The following is an 18,808-nucleotide window of genomic DNA, read 5'->3' on the forward strand; positions in this document are numbered from 1 at the left end:
GCAAATATACGATAAGCCTAGGCTATGTAACAAAACGTCGAAAGTCTCCCTGAGAAAACTCACTGAAAGACACCCTGAGAAGATATGCAAAGCAATAACAGTTTCATACAAATTAAATAGCCTACCCAGAAAAACCTACTTGACAAGTTTCGAGCTTCCACCCCCAGCACTGAAAGGGTTAAACGCTGTGCCATTTTTCACTTGTAGATGCAGCTTGTAAAAGCCTTGAAGCATATCTTCACACCCAGTGAGTGCTGCACTACAGAAAACTGCAGTGTCTCAGGGGACAGTCAGTCTCACACACACACTGAGAGACAGCAAGACTGCAGGGAGAAAAAACTGAGGTGAGTTAGTTGAACTCTTTAAGACATAGTTTACTAACCCCTTGGCTGTTGGTTACCACATTCTAAGTGCTGTAACCCATAGCCTCTTTTGAAGCATCTCCTGCAGGTCTGAACTTGTTGCGGGCTCATGCTTCATTCCATTACTGTTTTACAGTCTTAATCCATGTACATACTTTTACTTTGTCTCTGTCTTGAATTGTTTACATGTCTGCCTTTGTAAAATAGGTTAAGCTTTAAAATGGATTAAAGATTGTACAGTTTTATCAAGGGTGGTGGCATGTTTTGAACGTTTAGGCATTTCCTTATTCAGAACTGTAAACTGTTTATGTAGATAAGGTTGAAAAGTTGGAAACTAACAACATTCTAGTATTGAACAAATATTTTTAGACTAAAACACCTGTAATATGCATAAACTGTATAATACGTTTTCGGGATATTCAGTAAACACAATAGGACGTAACAATAATGTGAGTTTTGGTTTTGCATCTGACGTTGCAGTAATAGTGTCTGCCAGATTATTGTTAGTACTTACGAATTTCCTTTTCCTGTTTTTGAATACCACAAGATTTGCAGTTAGCTGTCATCAACTCACTAAGAGGTAAACAACTCTAATCAACTGTTAAAAAAGTAACCATGTTAAAGTTTTCACTGTGGAATTTTTCATCAATATTCCTGCAATGCATTTTAAGAACATGAGGAGTTTGCCTCTGTCTCTCAGGTGGAAGTTTCACTAGATCGAGTAGCGGCATCTAGTACGCTGTGCAAAATGAGCAAAAAAGGAACTCCTCTATCCAAGCAACAATCAACGCCCAACTTTGGGAGGGGTAAGTTTGCCAGAGTATGTGATAATATTGTTTCTGGCACTACATGTTAACTTGAAAGTATGTCACTTTTGTTTTTGTAAAAGACCGCTGTGCAGGTCCACTGGAACAAACCTCTAAAAGGTGGCCTGCAGATGTATTGTCTGGTGTTGTCACTCATGCAAAGTAGGTTAAAAGCATAGCATGACAAGGTGCCTGCAACGTTCTTTGCAAGCATGTCATGAAGTGCTCTATCAAAAGAGCGCTGCATGTTTCTATAAATAACCTGTTTGCAATGAAGCACTTTCCCTATGCCAAGTTTCGATGCCTTGTGCAAGGCTAGATGACTTTGCAAAAAAGTTTCTTTGATTTAAATGGCAAAGAAGGTTAAATTGCACTAGTGACATGCATTAATTATTTGCTGTTAAGAATGATTTCACTTAATTTAATGGTTTGCAGCTTTTGATTACAACCAAATGCTGCAAAACAAGAAGCATACTGTGAGTGTATGGCACAGAGTGGACTGGATTTAAAAAAAAATGGTATGTTAAAATGAAAGCATGCCTCTTCCGTCTTTGAGACGGTGAAAAAAAGTGAGCTAATCCTTCAGACAAAGAGAAATGTGAGGTAAGGGGAGAGGGCGGAGGCTAGGAAGTATAGGTAGGGAGACAGTGTTGTGCTGCAGGGCGGAGTTCAGCCACTCCAAATTGTTTCCCTACAAATGAGGAAAGGTCGGAGGAGACACGGTTTTAATAGGCACAAATAAACACAGCTATTCTGTCTGTGACCCCTGATACTCTCCGAGACAACTCTGCGGTAGTCTGACCTTCTCAAAGCGCAGGTAAATGAACGCTATCAGTGGAGTCTCTCTGCTGAATCATTGTTTTGAGTAAGTTTTACTTTAAGCCTTGTGTTCTTCCGTGCTCATTTTAGGGTCTAGTAAAAAAGGTGAGTGTAATTTCAGCCGTGTATGGAGACTGATTATGATGTTACGGGATGCAGTTTGGAACAGAGTATTCCTCTGCGTCATGTGCGTGTCAGCTTGTGCTTTCCAGAAGCTTGCTAATAATACTGCACTTACAGTGTAATGGTGGCGTATGAGTTATGTTGACTTAAAAAGTAGTAACCTGCGTTTCTGGTTAACTGTGCAGGGTAGGGCATTGTTGGCGTGGGCTAGTTTAAAATCAGGTGGAGCTGTTATACTGTACATGACAACTTGCCAAGGTTGAGCTTGTAGGGCCCTATGAAATCTGTTTTATTTTTTCTAAATTCTGTTTTTTCTGTTTAACATTTTTAAGACTCTGTTTTAATGATTAAATTAAGGAATATTAATCAAAAAGCATGTCTAATTAATTGAAATTATGAAATGTACACAATTTAACAGCAAATTTAGTATTTATTTTTAGGCCCTATAAAATGTTTTTTTCCCCCTCAAATTCAGTTTTATTTATTTATTTATTATTATTTTTTTTTTGCATAATTATGTGTTTTCCATTAATTTTTGGACTACATTTTATTGGTTTTATTACATTTTAATAATCAAAAGCATCTCTAAGTAATTGATTTTATTTTAAACAAAATATTTACATTTTATTATTATTTTTACCCAGAAATACTGTGTTGTGTATTTACATTTTTTTGGTAAATAAATTTCTTAAAAAATAATTTTATTAGTAGTAGTAGTACTGTCTTTACATTAAGTAATATATTTCTGTCACAATTTCTCCAAGTTATACCAAACCTTTTTTTACGGGTTGTTGTGAAGACCTTTAAGTTTCTGTTTGTATATGATATGACAATAGTTTTCTCACAAGAAACAGTACATAACTCTCAGAGCAGTTCTATAGATTATGTTTATGTGTTCCCCGGATAGCACACGTACGTTACGGAGACATCTATTTTACGTCTGCCTTTAAATCTGCAAGATATTTTGGTGTTTGCTCATCTGCAGTATGTTTATTGGATGTTTCCTATCAGATGTCAAATAGACGTCAATTAGATTTTTATGATTTAGAATGTATGTAATGTATGTAAAACGAAAGAATGAAAGATGTCAGATGTTTGTACACAGCAGATGCTTTTCAGATTAAGATATCTTTAACAGACATTTTGCAGACGTGCATGTGCTATATGGGCCTTGTACTCACATATTGAGATGGCAGAAGCTGAAAACACCACCAGAGTCACGTGTGCTTCAGTATGTGTACCCTGATAGTACACATACATCACAGAGACGTCTATTTGACGTCTACATTTATATCTGCAAGGTGTATTTTTTAGAGTAAACAGTAAATGACTTTCAGAGCAGTTCTTATGAGACTATGTTCCCCGGATAGCACACGTACTTCACGGAGACGTCTATTTGACATCTGCATTTACATCTGCAAGACGTATATGGAGTGTTTGCTTATCTGCAATACATCTATTAGACGTTTCCTATTAGATGTCAAACAGACGTCTATTAGATGTCTTTAAGATGTTTATGATTTAGAAAGTGTGTAAAACTGACATCTGAACAATGTCTGTCAGATGTTTGTACACAGCAGATGCTTTCCAGATTAAGAGATATTTAACAGACATTTTGCAGATGTATGTGTGCTATCTGGGCCTGTACTCATATATTGAGGTGGCAGAGGCTGAAAAACACTGGCAGAGTCACATGTGTACCGTGATAGCACACATACAACACATACATCACAAAGACGTCTGTTTGACATCTACATTTACACCTGGAAGGCGTATTTTTTAGAGTAAACAGTAAATGACTCTAGACTCTAAATTCTAGAGATTATGTTTATGTGTTCCCCGGATAGGAAAGGTACATCATGGACACATCTATTTGACGTCTACATAACATATTTAGAGTGTTTGCTCATCTGCAATACATCTATTGGATGTTTCCTATTAGATGTCAAATAGATGTCTATTAGATGTCTTTAAGATGTTTATGATTTAGAAAGTGTGTAAAACTGACATCTGAAAGATTTTTGTACACAGCAGATGCTTTTCAGATTAAGAGATCTTTAACAGACCTTTTGCAGATGTACATGTGCTATCTGGGAATGTAAACATGGCTCTTAATGCCATGTAGTAGTGTACACTGTAAATGTTTAGCCATAGCATAGCCTTCCTTTAAAGGTTGAGTAATGTTTCTGGAACACAAGTGAACCAGTGCCAAGACAATATAATTCCCTTATAAAAACACAAGGCTGGGAAATTACCCTGACAGCTCGCAAGCTCCAGAACTTGCCAGCATTTAGAAGGGTCTCAGGTTCAGCTCGCAGCTTGTTGTGACGTCCAGCCAAGCCCTCTGCTGACACGATGCTGTGAGACTCTTTAAATAGGGGCGAGCGGGATACTCAAGACTGGAAAACACTGAAGCTGCCTCATAGACAGACAAGACCTAGAAGTGAAGACCTCAGTTAGAAAACAACAGGAAAATAAAGAGTCTAAACACAGAGATCCAGTAAAACCATGGCAAAAATAAGTGCTGAAGGTAAGAGAAAGTGTGTATTCGAGCATTTGGTACAAAAGGGTTGCTCGAGCAGAATAATAGGAGTTAGGGACAGTCAAAAGGTCGGCTATTGAACGGGTCAAACTGAAGTGAGGAATAAACTGTGGCGAGCTTTTTTCAATAGAAAGGTGACTTTGTTTGCACGTGTTAAACCAATAGCTCAGTGCACAATTCTTCTGACAGAATTGGTTTTTCAATGTATGTATTTAGTTGTATATAAAATATCTATGTAATAGATTTTTACAGTAGAATATGTTCTCTCTCTTTCTCTCTGTATGATAAATTTTCACTGAGATTAAGAAGGGTTTACTTCCACGCGTAAGGCCAGGCTTTTCTAGAAGTGCAGTGAAAGTGATGTTTTGTATCTAGTTTTCCTAGAAAGGCAGGGGTGGGTGTATGCTAGAATCATCCATCTGACAGGCTTGTCAACCTTCTGTATCGAAGGCTGTGCGGACTGTTGACTGTGCAATGGAATATCCAGTTACATGTCAACACAGGTGGAAGTCAACAATCTTGAACCCTGTCTGCTACCATTAAAAACTCTTTATAGGGATGGGCTGACCTACTTTCCTATTCTTTAGAAACACAAAGCCTTCTATAACAAGATGTGATCTCTGAGGTGATATGGGAAATAGAAAGGTGGCCAAGACGTGGGAACTGATATGAAACGGCAATCTACTGGACAGGATGCAAATGAGGCTATGACTGATAGCAGAGGGAGTCTGTGTGTGAATGGAGGAAGTGTGGTGAGGTTTGTCTGGTGAGAGTAACTGTCATTCTCTTACTAGTTGCAAAAAAAGCAGCAGACAAGTTCTAAAAATATGAATTTTTAATACATATGTGACCACAAAACCAGTCACAGGGGTCAGTTTTTTTAAATTGAGATTTATACAGAATCTGAAAGCTGAATAAAGCTTGAAAATCTGGAATCTGAGGGTGCAAAAAAAAAAAAAAATCTTAAAAATGAGAAAATTGCCTTTAAAGTTGTCCAAATGAAGTTCTTAGTAATGCATATTACTAATCAAAAATTACGTTTTGATATATTTACGGTAATAACTTTACAAAACATCTCCATGGAACATGACCTTTGCTTAATATTCTAATGATTTTTGGCATAAAAGAAAAATCGATAATTTTTGATCCAAACAATGCATTTTGGGCTATTGCTACAAATATACCTGTGCAACTTTTGTGGTCCAGGGTCACATATTTCCATAATAATATTTTCTCAGATTTTCTGTAGACCCAGATGTCTGTTTGAAAACCCCTGTGCAACACTTCTTGCCTTTTCGTGCCTTATCTTACAGTGTCGCAACTAAAACTCAACCACAAAGTTACACTGTAAATGTGCTGCATACACTTCTGCTTGCAGTGCTGGTTTGTTTAAGCCTTCTGATAGATTAAAGCACGATAAAATACAAATATTTGCATGCTCTTGATAAACTTCCTTACTTGGAGAACAATCATTAATGCATTATTAGTTCATCTTTCATTGCGGTTCTTTTCTCTTGATTATCCATAAACAAATTTAGTTTGCCAACTAAGTAAAAAAAGGTGCATGCTGTGCTTACTGTGCACCATGTGCAGTTTCTGCCAGTGGACACAACAACAACTGGTCTGACACTTCGGGTATCTAATGACTGACCTCAGGACAGGGACTTTAGTTAACCTCACAGACGCCCGACTAAGACCAAGGCACAAGATGCAGAGCGAAACCTGAACTGTGTGGACAGATACTTGAGGACATGTTTATAACCATGATTTGTGCAGTTGCAAAACTGCTATGACTTACATATACACATAAATATCTTAATTACACAATAAATTTACTTCGTTTTACCACCTTCAGTAATGGTTTCACATTATGGCAAAATACATCAATAAATGTCTTATCTAATAGTGCCATGACATTTAAAGTAAGACTAATTCTTTGATCACGGTAAGGGATTTTGTGGAATAGATACCGGCTTGTGATTGGAGAATAAGAAGCTGATGAAAAATGGTAACACCCATACTCTGAATACTTTGAATAATTGCACATAGTGTACATCACAAACTGTTCCTAGAACCTGATCATGAACATTGACTAATAATAGAAAGAACCAACATTCTTGGCGTTTATATTTTTATTGGCACCACTCCTTGCAGAAATGCCGCGTCAGTTCACGAAGATCTCTCTCCACGAGGTGGATGAGAGAGTGCGTCTCTTGGCTGAAAAGGTGTACGCTTCAGCTCTGAAGGAAGAAGACAATAAGAACACCTTGTCTATGTTCACCGTCCCTGAGGACTGTCCTATTGGCTTGCATCAGGCCAAGGAGTGGGAGCTACGCAAAGAGATCGAGGAGCAGAAGTCAGAGGAATCAATCAAGAGGTCAGTAAGTTCAAATGTCGTGCTAATATGATGTTCGATATGCATTTCTTATGCTGTATGTCTTGTTTTAGGAAACAGAGTTTCAAGATCATGCGATCCCAGTCAGTGTCATTGCAAATGCCTGTCAATCTAGACTGGTCGATGATTTCACCCATGCTGACCCCGTCCTCACCTGCAGACCCCCAGGAGAGCAATGTCCCAGAATTCCAGAGGGTCACCATCAGTGGAGACTACTGTGCAGGGGTAGGAGGCAAATTATTTTCTCTCTATATAGACACACTTCAAACTTTATATATTAAATACAATGGTATATAATGAGATATGTGTATACAGTTCAAGAAAAATGAATAAACAGGGCCGGGCATTTTATTTGAGCCAAACAGCTACGAATTTCCGAGGTTAAAAAGAGTACAAGTCAGTCACACATGTGTGACACCAGTTCAGTTAAGTTTTGCATGACCAGCTGAGGTGTGGTTTCATTATCAAATACTTTGTATGGGTGGTATATTAGTAAACTAATTTATGAATGCAAGCATTACGAATAAGTGCCCATGATACAATGATTAATGTTTGGAAATTTATTGGAGCATTAACAAGATAGAAAGCTAAAAAGACTCCAAGCCACAAAACTTAAGGTTCAACTATATAGGTTCATAGGTTTAGGATCAGTGACAGAGTTGCCAGGTTTTGACAGCAAAACCCACCCAATTGTTAAATTGTTACTCAAAACTAGCCCAATTGCATTTTGAGAGGGTCCCCCAGTAAAGTTCTCCTGGTAAAATTCACATTCCAGGGGCTAAATATCACATTAACCCTTTCATCATTAATATCACATTAATCACTTCAACCCGCAGACTTGAAAAACAACTCACAGCAGCAGTTTTAAATTATCCCAATTCTGCAGGAAAACTGCAGACTTGGCAACATGGTCAGTGAGATTTAATTATCTAGATATTTTTTAAGAATTTAAAACTTGTATTCAGCAAGAATGCATTAAATTGATCAAAACTGACAGAAAGTACATTAACAAATATTTTAAATAAAATAATTTATTTTGAAACTAAAAAAATCCTGAAGAATGTTTTCAACATTAATAATAGAAAGTAGGAAATAATTTTTGAGAACCAGATCACCTATTAAAGTGATTTCTGAAGGATCATATGAAAAAAACAAAAACAAAAGAAATTTCCAAAAAAATGATATCTTTGCCATCACAGTAATAAAAGGTGTTTTGTAAACCCTAAAACCACAAAACCAGTCATAAGGGTCATTTTTTTTTTAAATTAAGATTTATACATCATCTGAAAGCTGAATACATAAGCTTTCCATTGATGTATGATTTGTTTGGATAGAATATATTTGGCCGAGATACGACTATTGTAAAATCTGGAATCTGAGGGTGCAAAAAAATCTAAATACTGAGAAAATCGTCTTTAAAGTTGTCCAAATTAAGTTCATAGCAATGCATATTAATAATCAAAAATTAAGTTTTGATATATTTATGGTAAGAAATTTCCAAAATATCTTTATGGAACATGATATTTACTTAATATCCTAATGATATTTGGCATAAAAGAAAAAATCAATAATCTTGACCCATACGATGTATTGTTCGTTATTGCTAAAAATATACCTTTGCTACTTAAGACTGGTTTTGTGGTACACATATATTAAATAGTTATTTTAAATTATAAAATTTTTCAATATTGAGCATGAGAAATCTTACCAACCCTAAACCTCTTAACCGTAGTGTCAATGCTGGGGCACACCTAAAAGAATGACAGCACTGATTCATCTTTGATCACTTTTGACAGATAACTGTCGAGGACTATGAGCAAGCAGCAAAGGCCCTGCTGACAGCACTCTTCATCAGGGAGAAATATTCCCGGCTGGCATATCACCGCTTTCCCAGGACCACTGCCAAGTTTTTAAGGAGTGCCAATAATGAGAAATGGAGTGAGGAGGAAGAAGTGATGCCAGGTGTGTTATGCATGGCATCAGTGCATGCAGCAATAATGAACAATGAACAATTCAAAGACTTATAATGACAATGCCTATGAAATAACATAAGTGTTAAAATACTGCCCTAAATCTTTAATATTCTGTCTCAAAAATTGTAGGTTGTTTATTAGGTTTAAGAAAGTGATACTATAAACAACCAGTCCTGTTTCTATTTATGGCAAGACATAAATATAACATGATATTAGTAATCATCAGCTCTAAAAGTTGCCTTCATGCTTTATTTTCACTGCAACAGATGTCTGCCCCCCTCCAAGTGAGGGTGAGGATCCCTACAGTATGGAAGACCTTCCACAGAATCTGAACTACTCCCTGAGGATGAAAGATGGAATTATATATGTCTATGATAACGAGGATGCCTTAAAACAGGATCAGCCACGGAGCTTACCATATCCTGACCTGGAAACCTTTGCTATTGACATGAGCCATGTCCTTGCCATGATTGCAGACGGACCAACGTGAGTTTGGTTAGGTTATATTTCTCAAATTTGTCCACTACCAACCCAAACTTAAAGGAATAGTTCAAGCAAAAATTAAAGGTTGTATCAGCGATTTCTAGCCTGAAACATAAAGTGTCAAATTCATCTGACCTTCATCACGATCCGCTCGCTGCCTGCCCCATAAATTGTCTGTGAAAAAACCGCGTCTCTCTGGTCAGCCTAGGGTCCGAGATATGCCAAAAAAACAATCGGCACTACCAACCTTTCCACAGATAAACAAACAGTGTTCCAACCAATCAGCGTCAGGGGTTTGGTGTTGTGGACTTTCACTCCGCCTCCCTCACATCCCTGCACCAGTAGGAAAGTCCACAACACGAACCCCCTGACGCTGATTGGTTGGAACACTGTTTGTTTATCTGTGGAATAGTTGATAGCGCCGATTGTTTTTTTGGCATATCTCGGACCCTAGGCTGACCAGAGAGACACGTTTTTTTCACAGACAATTTATGGGGCAGGCAGCGAGCGGATCGTGATGAAAGGTCAGCTGAATTTGACACTTTAAGTTTTAGGCTAGAAATCGCTGATACAACCTTTAACATTTGCTGAAAATGTACTTACCCCCAGGCCATACAAGGTCTAGTGAGTTTGTTTCTTCATCAGAACAGATTTTGTATTCAACACTAAATCCAAAGAGTCCAATCCACAATTAATCCGCATGACTTCAGTTTATCATTTAACGTCTTGGGAAGAAAAAAAATGTTTAAATGGAACAAATCCATCAATAAGGCATTTTAACTTATTATTATGCCCCTTTTTACAAGAAAAGTAATATAAGTCTCAGGTGTCCCCAAAATGTGTCTGTGTGGTTTCAGCTCAAAATACGCCACAGATCATTTATTATATCATTTTAAAAATGCCTATTTTAAGTGGAAGCAGAAGGACGCTGTTTTCATGCATGCCTCTTTAAATGCAAATGAGCTGCTGCTTCCTGCCCCCTGTTCCAGAGTAGAGCTATGTCTTTACAGCTTATCATCGCACACATTGGAAGTATTAAAACTGCACTTAAACTGCCAAATACACACAAGTTTATGTACTAAACCAAGTTCTCTTTCATGTCTTATTGCGCTTAAACTGCCAAATACACACAAGTTTATGTACTAAACCAAGTTCTCTTTCATGTCTTATTGCGCTTAAACTGCCAAATACACACAAGTTTATGTACTAAACTAAGTTCTCTTTCATGTCTTATTGCGCTTAAACTGCCAAATACACACAAGTTTATGTTAGAAACAAACATTAAGGTACAAAAACACAGTCGGTTATGTCTGAGAAGTTAAACAACTGGGAAAGAAATTGCATGTTTATATTAGATCTGTCTATTAACATATGACTAATCAACATTATATTACTAGCATTAATGTTGTTATTGTTACAACTTAAAAGATCACAGCTGACCTTGCTAGCTAGCTAACCTATTGCAATATTGCACATTCCACTATTGCACAGTGTTGCCATTTGGCAACTTATACATTTGATCGATTTACAAAAAGCTAATTTCGTAAAAACTTTTTTGAGTGGTGAATATGTCATCGTAACTTCCTGGAGGTGATGTCTCTGATTTTTTTGTGGATGTGACATGAGTTGATCCTTTGTTTTTATTGACGTTTTCGTTTGCATTCAGCAACTACTCACAATAGACGTCAGTCGGTCAGAAATCACGCTACAGAAAAACACTGCAAGTCAAGTGACTTAACCAAAGCACATCATTGGCTAAACTAAGGGTTTCTCTTTTCAACAAAATTAGAACGTTTGTCTTAAAGAGACAGTGCCAGGGAAATGAACATAAAGAACATGTTGCGGTAGAGGGTTAAGTGACAGCAGCCTAATATACAGTACTTATACTGCTGTTAATATGACCCAAACAATCAAGTAAAAACACTGCTCTGGATAGAGTGACTTCTATAGTTTAACTTCTATTGTGTGCGGCTGACTCAGGGGCCTGTAAAATGTGACATCATGGCTTGTTTTGAGACACTGCTTATGATTTATGGGGGTTTAAAAAAATGAGTGGGTGGATTTTTATCATTATAGAGTGGTTGTGTTCACACACTGCTATCACACATTTATATTTAAACTACATGTAAATGTGAATTTTGCATAACAGGTGCCTTTTAATTTGCTGCCCTTAACCTAACCCTAGTCAGTAATCTATAACTTTGCATTCATCTGTTCTGATAAAGAAACAAACTCATTTACATCTTGGATGGCCTGAGGGTGAGTACATTTTCATTATTTTTTTTCATTTTGGGTGAACTATTCTTTCAACACAATACAATCTCAAAACTGATAACACTGCATGCAACATAAGTGATATTCAGCAAAAAAGGAAATCCTTCATTGCGATCATTTTTCTTTTATAGGAAGACCTATTGTCACAGAAGGCTCAACTTCCTGACGTCTAAGTTTGAACTACATGAAATGCTGAATGAGATGGCCGAGTTAAAGGAACTGAAAAGTGTTCCTCACCGAGACTTCTACAATGTCAGAAAGGTACTACAAATTTATTGGTATTATACGACTGTATAATGATAATTTTCACTTCTAAATATACATATTTGTGAAAATGCAGGTTGATACGCACATTCACGCAGCTGCATGCATGAACCAGAAGCATCTACTGAAGTTCATCAAGGACACATATAAGACAGAATCAGACAGGGTGGTGGCAGAGAAGGGCGGTAAGAAGCTCACCCTCAAACAGGTGTTTGACAATCTGAAAATGGACCCATATGATCTCACAGTAGACTCATTGGATGTACATGCGGTGCGTATTTCAGATGACCTCAGGATAAATTGTGACCCTGGACCACAAAACCAGTCATAAGTCGCAGCCAACAATACATTGTAGTCACAATTATATATTTTAATTTTACATCCTTAAGATATTAAGTGAAGATCATGTTCCATTAAGATATTTTGTACATTTCCTACCGGAAATATATCAAAACTTAATTTTTGATTAGTAATATGCACTTCAAACTTCATGTGAAGAACTTTAAAAGCAATTTTCTCAATATTTTTTCACCCTCAGATTCCAGATTTTTAAATAGTTGTATCTCAGACAAAATTTTCCTATCCTCACAAACCATACATCCATGGGAAGCTTATTTATTCAGTTATAAAATTGTACCATTATGACTGGTTTTGTGGTCCAGGGTCACATTTGTCTGCATTTTCTGCCAAATAGACCTGTCACTAAGAAATTGCACTGTTGTTTGTTACAGGGCAGACAAACATTTCATCGCTTTGATAAATTCAATTCCAAATACAACCCAGTAGGTGCTAGTGAGCTCAGAGAGATATACCTCAAAAGCGATAACTTTATCAATGGAGAATATTTTGCACGTCTCATCAAGGTAAAGCTGATTGACTCACATGCTGATTTAGCAACTAATACATACAACATACTCTACAATAAACCCTAACTGTCAAAGCATCCAGATTATTTTTTAAGCAAGAAACACTCAAATTGTTACTATTCTGCACAGGAGGTTGCTCATGACCTGGAGGAGAGTAAATATCAGCACGCAGAACCCCGTCTCTCAATTTACGGCCGAGCCCCTGAAGAGTGGGATAACCTGTCCAAATGGTTTATCAAGCAAAAGTTGCACTCCCCTAACATGAGATGGATCATACAGGTGCCCAGGATCTAGTAAGTCATCCTCTAATGTAACTTACAGTTGAGGTCAAAAGTTTACACCCCCCTTTTAGAATCTGCAAAATGTTAATTTTACCAAAATAAGAGGGATCATACAAAATGCATGTTATTGTTTATTTAGTACTGACCTGAGTAAGATATTTCACATAAAAGATGTTTACATATAGTCCACAAGAGAAAATAATATGTTACCTGAATGATCCACAGCTGTGGTTTTTGGTTTAGTGATTGTTGTTCATGAGTCCCTTGTTTGTCAGGGACAGTTAAACTGACTGTTGTTCTTTAGAAAAATCCTTCAGGTCCCACAAATTTTTTGGTTTTTCAGCATTTTTGTGTATTTGAACTCTTTCCAACAACGACGGTATGATTTTGAAATCTATCTTTTCACACTGAGGACAACCGAGGGACTCATTTGCAACTATTACAGAAGGTTCAAACGCTCACTGATCTCCAGAAGAAAATAAACAAAAAACTATGTATTAAGAGCCAGGGGTGAAATCTTTTGAACAAAATGGAGATGTGTACATTTTTCTATTCAGTACTACCCTTCAGAGGCTACAGAAGATAGTTATATGGTTCCCAGAAGACAAAAATTTTAATTTACCCCGATCTTCAAATTCAAAACGTTTTCAACCCCCGGCTCTTAATCCATGGTTTTTCCTTCTGGAGCAGTGTTTGAACCTTCTGTAATAGTTGCATATGAGTCATGACTCAGTTGTCCTCAGTGTGAAAAGATGGGATCTCAAAATCATACAGTCATTGTTGGAAAGGGTTCAAATACACAAAAATGCTGGAAAACTAAAGAATTTGTGGGACTTGAAAGATTTTTCTAAAGAACAGCAGCAAACAAACAAACACAAAAAAGCTGTGGATCATTCAGGTAACAACACAGCATTAAGTATTAAGGGGATGTAAACTTTTGAACGGGATCATTTTTATAAATCCATTTATTATTTTCTCTTGTGGACTCTATGTAAACCTCTTTTATGTGAAATATCCTATTCAGGTCTGTGCTAAATGAATAACTTTTTGCATTTTGTATGATCCCTCTTATTTTGGTAAAATAATTAACTATTATTTTGCGAATTCTGAAAGGGGGATGCAAACTTTTGACCCCAACTGTAACATAACAATTAACAATGATAAAACATGTTTTAAATTGTGTACTTCTTTTAGTGACATTTTCAGATCCAAGAAGATTGTTCCCAACTTCGCCAAGATGCTAGAAAACATCTTCCTCCCATTGTTTCAGGCCACTATTAACCCTCAGAAATACAAAGAAACGCATGTCTTCCTGAAACATGTAAGTGCTTCATCACAGCTGGCAAGACCAGTCAGAGAAGATTCATGCCACATTAGAGCATTTAATAAGCAACAGTGCAATTAACAGCTTAAATGGAAAACAGTCATTTTACTAGTGAAAGAAGCTTTAGGCCAAATCCCTTCTGAACAATTAAATTGTTCTCAGATGACTGTGAGTTCAAGTAAAATTGTCACGCACAATAAAACCACAAAAACAAACTACAGAAAACATGGATGTGGTTCAGTTACGCCCGAATCAGTAATGTAGTCAATGTGTGGTTGATGTAACACATGCTGATTGTCAGTCTTTATGTAAGACACGAGCTTTAAAGGGTTAGTTCACCTAAAAATGAAAACAACTCATGTTGTTCCAAACCCGAAAGACTTTCATTCATCTTCAGAAGACAAATTAAGTTATTTTTGATGAAAACCAAGAGCTTTCTGACCCTGCCTAGATGGCAACATAGCTACTACATTCAAGGGCCAGAAAGAAATTTGTGAAGAAATCAGTGGTTCAACCGTAATTTAATGTAGCTACGAGAATACTTTTGAAAACGACTTTATTCAACAATTTCTTCTCTTCCATATCAGTTTTCGACATGCATTCACAAGAGTACCACTTTAATGTGGTAGTTGAATTGCTGTCTATGCAGGGTTAAAAAGCTCTCTGATTTAATCAAATATTATAATTTGTGTTCCAAAGATGAGCGAAGGTCTTACAGGTTTGAAACGACTTGAGGCTGAGTAATTAATGACCGAATTTTGATTTTTGAGTGAACTATCCCTTTAAGGGAAATACGGGCAAAAGTAGCTGTGTATAGATTTCAACAAAGCTTTGGATGTTTTTCTGCAGTTGACAGGGTTTGACAGTGTGGATGATGAGTCCAAACACAGTGATCACATATTTACCTATAAGAGTCCAAAACCTGAGGAGTGGACCATGGAGGAAAACCCACCATACACTTACTACCTATTCCACATGTATGCCAATATCATGGTTCTCAACAACCTACGAAAGTAAGTTGCTAAAAAGATCAAGCTGATTTCAGCCTAAAAATCCACTGTCATCAAATGAATAGACAAGCTATTCCCCTCAAAGCTGAACAATTTTTTCAGGGAACGTGGTCTCAATACCTTCCAGTTCCGTCCCCACTGTGGCGAGGCAGGATCCATCACCCATCTGGTGTCAGCCTTCCTGACATCTGACAACATCTCTCACGGACTCAACCTAAAGAAGGTCAGTCTCAAAGATTGACTGTGTACACAATAAACCACCAAACAACAAACAAGTCATGATATAAGGAACATTGTTTCTTGCTCTAAGCATCTACTTGTTCCATTTGAGAATGTTATTTCAACAACTGTTAAAAGAAAAGGCCAGTTAACAGTATTAATGCAGTCTTTTCTTGTCCAATTTCTCCATAGAGTCCTGTCCTGCAGTATCTGTATTATTTGGCCCAGGTACCCATTGCCATGTCTCCACTCAGCAATAACAGCCTATTTTTGGAGTATTCCAAGAATCCCCTCAGGGAGTTCCTGCAAAAGGGCCTGTGTGTGTCCCTTTCAACGGATGACCCGTTACAGTTCCACTACACAAAGGTCAGTGAGAGAGCAGTTACTGGAAATGATGTGCATGGAATCAAACACACGACACTGAATGAGTTAATTATTAATCTATTTTAAGTGCAGTTATCTAGAGCAGTCAGGTGATGTGATTATTTACCTACCTTCAGGAGGCCTTGATGGAGGAGTATGCTATTGCAGCACAACTGTGGAAACTGAGCACATGCGACGTGTGTGAGATCGCCCGAAATAGTGTGCTTCAGAGCGGTCTGTCTCATCAGGTACTTTCTCAGTCCTACCCTCTAAAGCAAGGGCTTTCAATTGTTTAAATGATCTTGACCCACAACAATAATCATTGTCATATTCAATATAATATTGTGCGTTCACATGTACAAATAATTTCAGCTTGTCTCTATTATCCATAACAAAAAAGCAAAAATAAGGTACTAAGGTAATTGCAACTTTTTTTCCCAAATTGCAAGTTCAGATCTCAGAATTGCATGATATCAACTAATAATTGTGAGTTATAAAGAGTTTTCTCAGAATTGTGAGTTTATATCATGCAATTCTGAGGAAAAAACTGAAATATAAACTCCCAAATGCAAAAAAATGTCAGAATTGTAGTTTATTTCGCTATTCTGACTTTTAGAATTGCAAGTTTATATCTCAATTCTGAAAAGTCACAATTGTGAGATATAAAAATCACAATTCTAAGAGAAATCTCACAATTGTGAGAAATAAAGTCAGTATTGTAAGTTTATATTTCGCAATTGTGACTTTTCTTAGAATTGTTCTGCAATTCTGACTTTATAAATGGCAATTATGAGTTTATATCACACAATTTTGAGAAAAAAGTCACAATTGTGAGATATAAACTTACAATTCTGAGAAGTCACAATTGCAAGACAAAGTCATAATTTATTTTTTAAAGAGTTTATTTTTTTTTCAATGAGTTTATTTTTCGCAATTGTGACTTTGTGTCTCACAATTGTGGCTTTATAACTCACAATTGTATATAATTGAGTATATATCTCACAATTTGGACTTTATAACTCACAATTGTTTTCTAAGAATTGCGAGTTCTGCAATTCTGACTCACAATTCTGACTTTATAACTGGCAATTATGAGTTTATATCACACAATTCTGAGAGAAAAGTCACAATTGCGAGATATAAACTTACAATTCTGAGAAAAAAAGTCTCGATTGCGAGATAAAAACTCATACACTGCCCTCCAAAAGTTTGAAAATGCCCTAGAAAAGTGGGGTTTTGGACAATATTGGCATGAATACTTTTTAGTTTGTGATAATTTTGCACTGTTAAGAGACAACACAAACTACAAAAACAGTTTATTACTTAAACAGTTTATACATAGAAAAAACTACAATTTTCGATTCATCAGAATGTCCACCATTAGCAGCTATTACACCTCTGCATAATCTGGGCATCCGAGCTGTCAGTTTATTCAAACATTGACTTGATATATTACTCCAAGCCTTTCAAAGATGATTCATACTATGCTGATATCATCCAAAACCACACTTTGCCAGGGGTGTTTCCAAACTTTTGGAGGCAGTGTAATTCGAAGAAAAAAAGTCACAATTGCAAGACAAAGTCAGAATTGAGTGACTTGTATCTCACACATTTTGGCTTTGTGACTCACAATTGTATATAATTGAGTATATGTATCTTGCAATTCTGAGAAAAAAAGTCACAACTGCAAGTTCATATCGGAATTCGGACTTAAAACTCACAATCGTGAGTTTATATCATGCAATTCTGAAAAAAAGGATCACAATTTTGAAATTTAAACTCTTTCATACCAAAAAAAAAAAAAAAAAAAAAAAACCTGAATGTTTTTCTAGCATAAGCTGACATTTAAATTTCTCTTGCAGGAGAAGAAACACTTCTTGGGTGACAATTATCTAGAGGATGGACCAGAGGGAAATGACATCCGTAAGACAAATGTGGCACAGATCCGTATGGCCTATCGGCACGAGACCTTGTGCAATGAGCTCAGTTTCCTAGTAGATGCCGTCAAGTCAGCGGCAATGGCAGAAAAAGCCTTGGCAGAATGATTGATAGGCTATAACATGGGTTCATATGAGTGGACCAGGCATCAGTATAAAACTCTATCTTGCCACAAGTGATGCACCAAAGAGCTATGGAAATGCATCACACTGGTAGCTAAACATGGACAGCCATGCATCTTGGTGCCTTATGATGGGTATATCCTTTCCTATAATGCCTTAAAGGTGATGGATATAACCATTTCATATCTCAAATCTGTTTTATAAAAAAATGGGACATTTTAATAAACTGTTCTTGTGTTTTGCATGGTTTCTGAAAATTGTTTTAGGGGAGCATACATTTGTTACTTTTTCTAATGAGGAAGTCTTCAAGTTTGTGACTTCTTTTGTTTTATGTTAAAAAGACAGTGGCACAGAGACTGGCTGAAAATTTTGCCTTGATAAACTAGTTTGTTTGCAACCTGAGATTGTAGAGCTGTTATGGGGTGGAGTTTTATTTGGCACAAAATCTTGTGTACTTGAACTTGCACATTTTGTACATCAACATCAAATGGTTAAGCCATTTTTGCTAAGGCTGTGGTATAAACTGCTTTCAAAGTAAAATAAATAAAGTGGTGTCAATTCATGATGAGACTGTCTATAGTTTATATTCTCGGTAAGTATAAAAATGATTCTTTATTTGCTCAACACTGCAGCCCAGTGGAAGT

General features: G+C 36.7%; 1 protein-coding gene across 3 annotated transcripts; it reads left to right on the forward strand.

The window, feature by feature from the left end:
* Positions 1–224: 224 nt before the first annotated feature.
* On the forward strand, positions 225–18,727 carry ampd3b (adenosine monophosphate deaminase 3b). Of its 3 annotated transcripts, XM_073850036.1 has the most exons (17): positions 225–344; positions 910–942; positions 1,063–1,168; positions 6,807–7,029; positions 7,101–7,272; positions 8,844–9,009; positions 9,287–9,506; positions 11,909–12,038; positions 12,118–12,312; positions 12,773–12,904; positions 13,037–13,200; positions 14,383–14,509; positions 15,362–15,525; positions 15,625–15,745; positions 15,934–16,107; positions 16,242–16,352; positions 17,967–18,727. In XM_073850036.1, exons 3-17 carry the CDS (start codon positions 1,111–1,113, stop codon positions 18,147–18,149), a joined length of 2,340 nt encoding a protein of 779 aa, XP_073706137.1. In that variant the 5' UTR covers positions 225–344; positions 910–942; positions 1,063–1,110; the 3' UTR covers positions 18,150–18,727. The 3 variants fall into 3 exon arrangements, with proteins under 3 accessions (XP_073706137.1, XP_073706139.1, XP_073706138.1); XM_073850038.1 differs by lacking the exons at positions 225–344; positions 910–942; positions 1,063–1,168 and adding an exon at positions 1,843–1,985; XM_073850037.1 differs by lacking the exons at positions 225–344; positions 910–942; positions 1,063–1,168 and adding an exon at positions 4,490–4,640.
* The last annotated feature ends 81 nt before the right edge of the window (positions 18,728–18,808 follow it).

Source organism: Garra rufa, chromosome 11, assembly GCF_049309525.1.
Source record: "Garra rufa chromosome 11, GarRuf1.0, whole genome shotgun sequence".
NCBI lineage: Eukaryota > Metazoa > Chordata > Actinopteri > Cypriniformes > Cyprinidae > Garra > Garra rufa.

Excerpts from the sequence above, each read along its gene's own strand:
- ampd3b (XM_073850036.1), top strand. The coding sequence starts at position 1,111 with ATGAGCAAAAAAGGAACTCCTCTATCCAAGCAACAATCAACGCCCAAC. Across the intron at positions 15,526-15,624 it reads GTTCTCAACAACCTACGAAA|GGAACGTGGTCTCAATACCT; the intron begins GTAAGTTGCTAA and ends CAATTTTTTCAG. Across the intron at positions 16,353-17,966 it reads AGAGCGGTCTGTCTCATCAG|GAGAAGAAACACTTCTTGGG; the intron begins GTACTTTCTCAG and ends TTTCTCTTGCAG.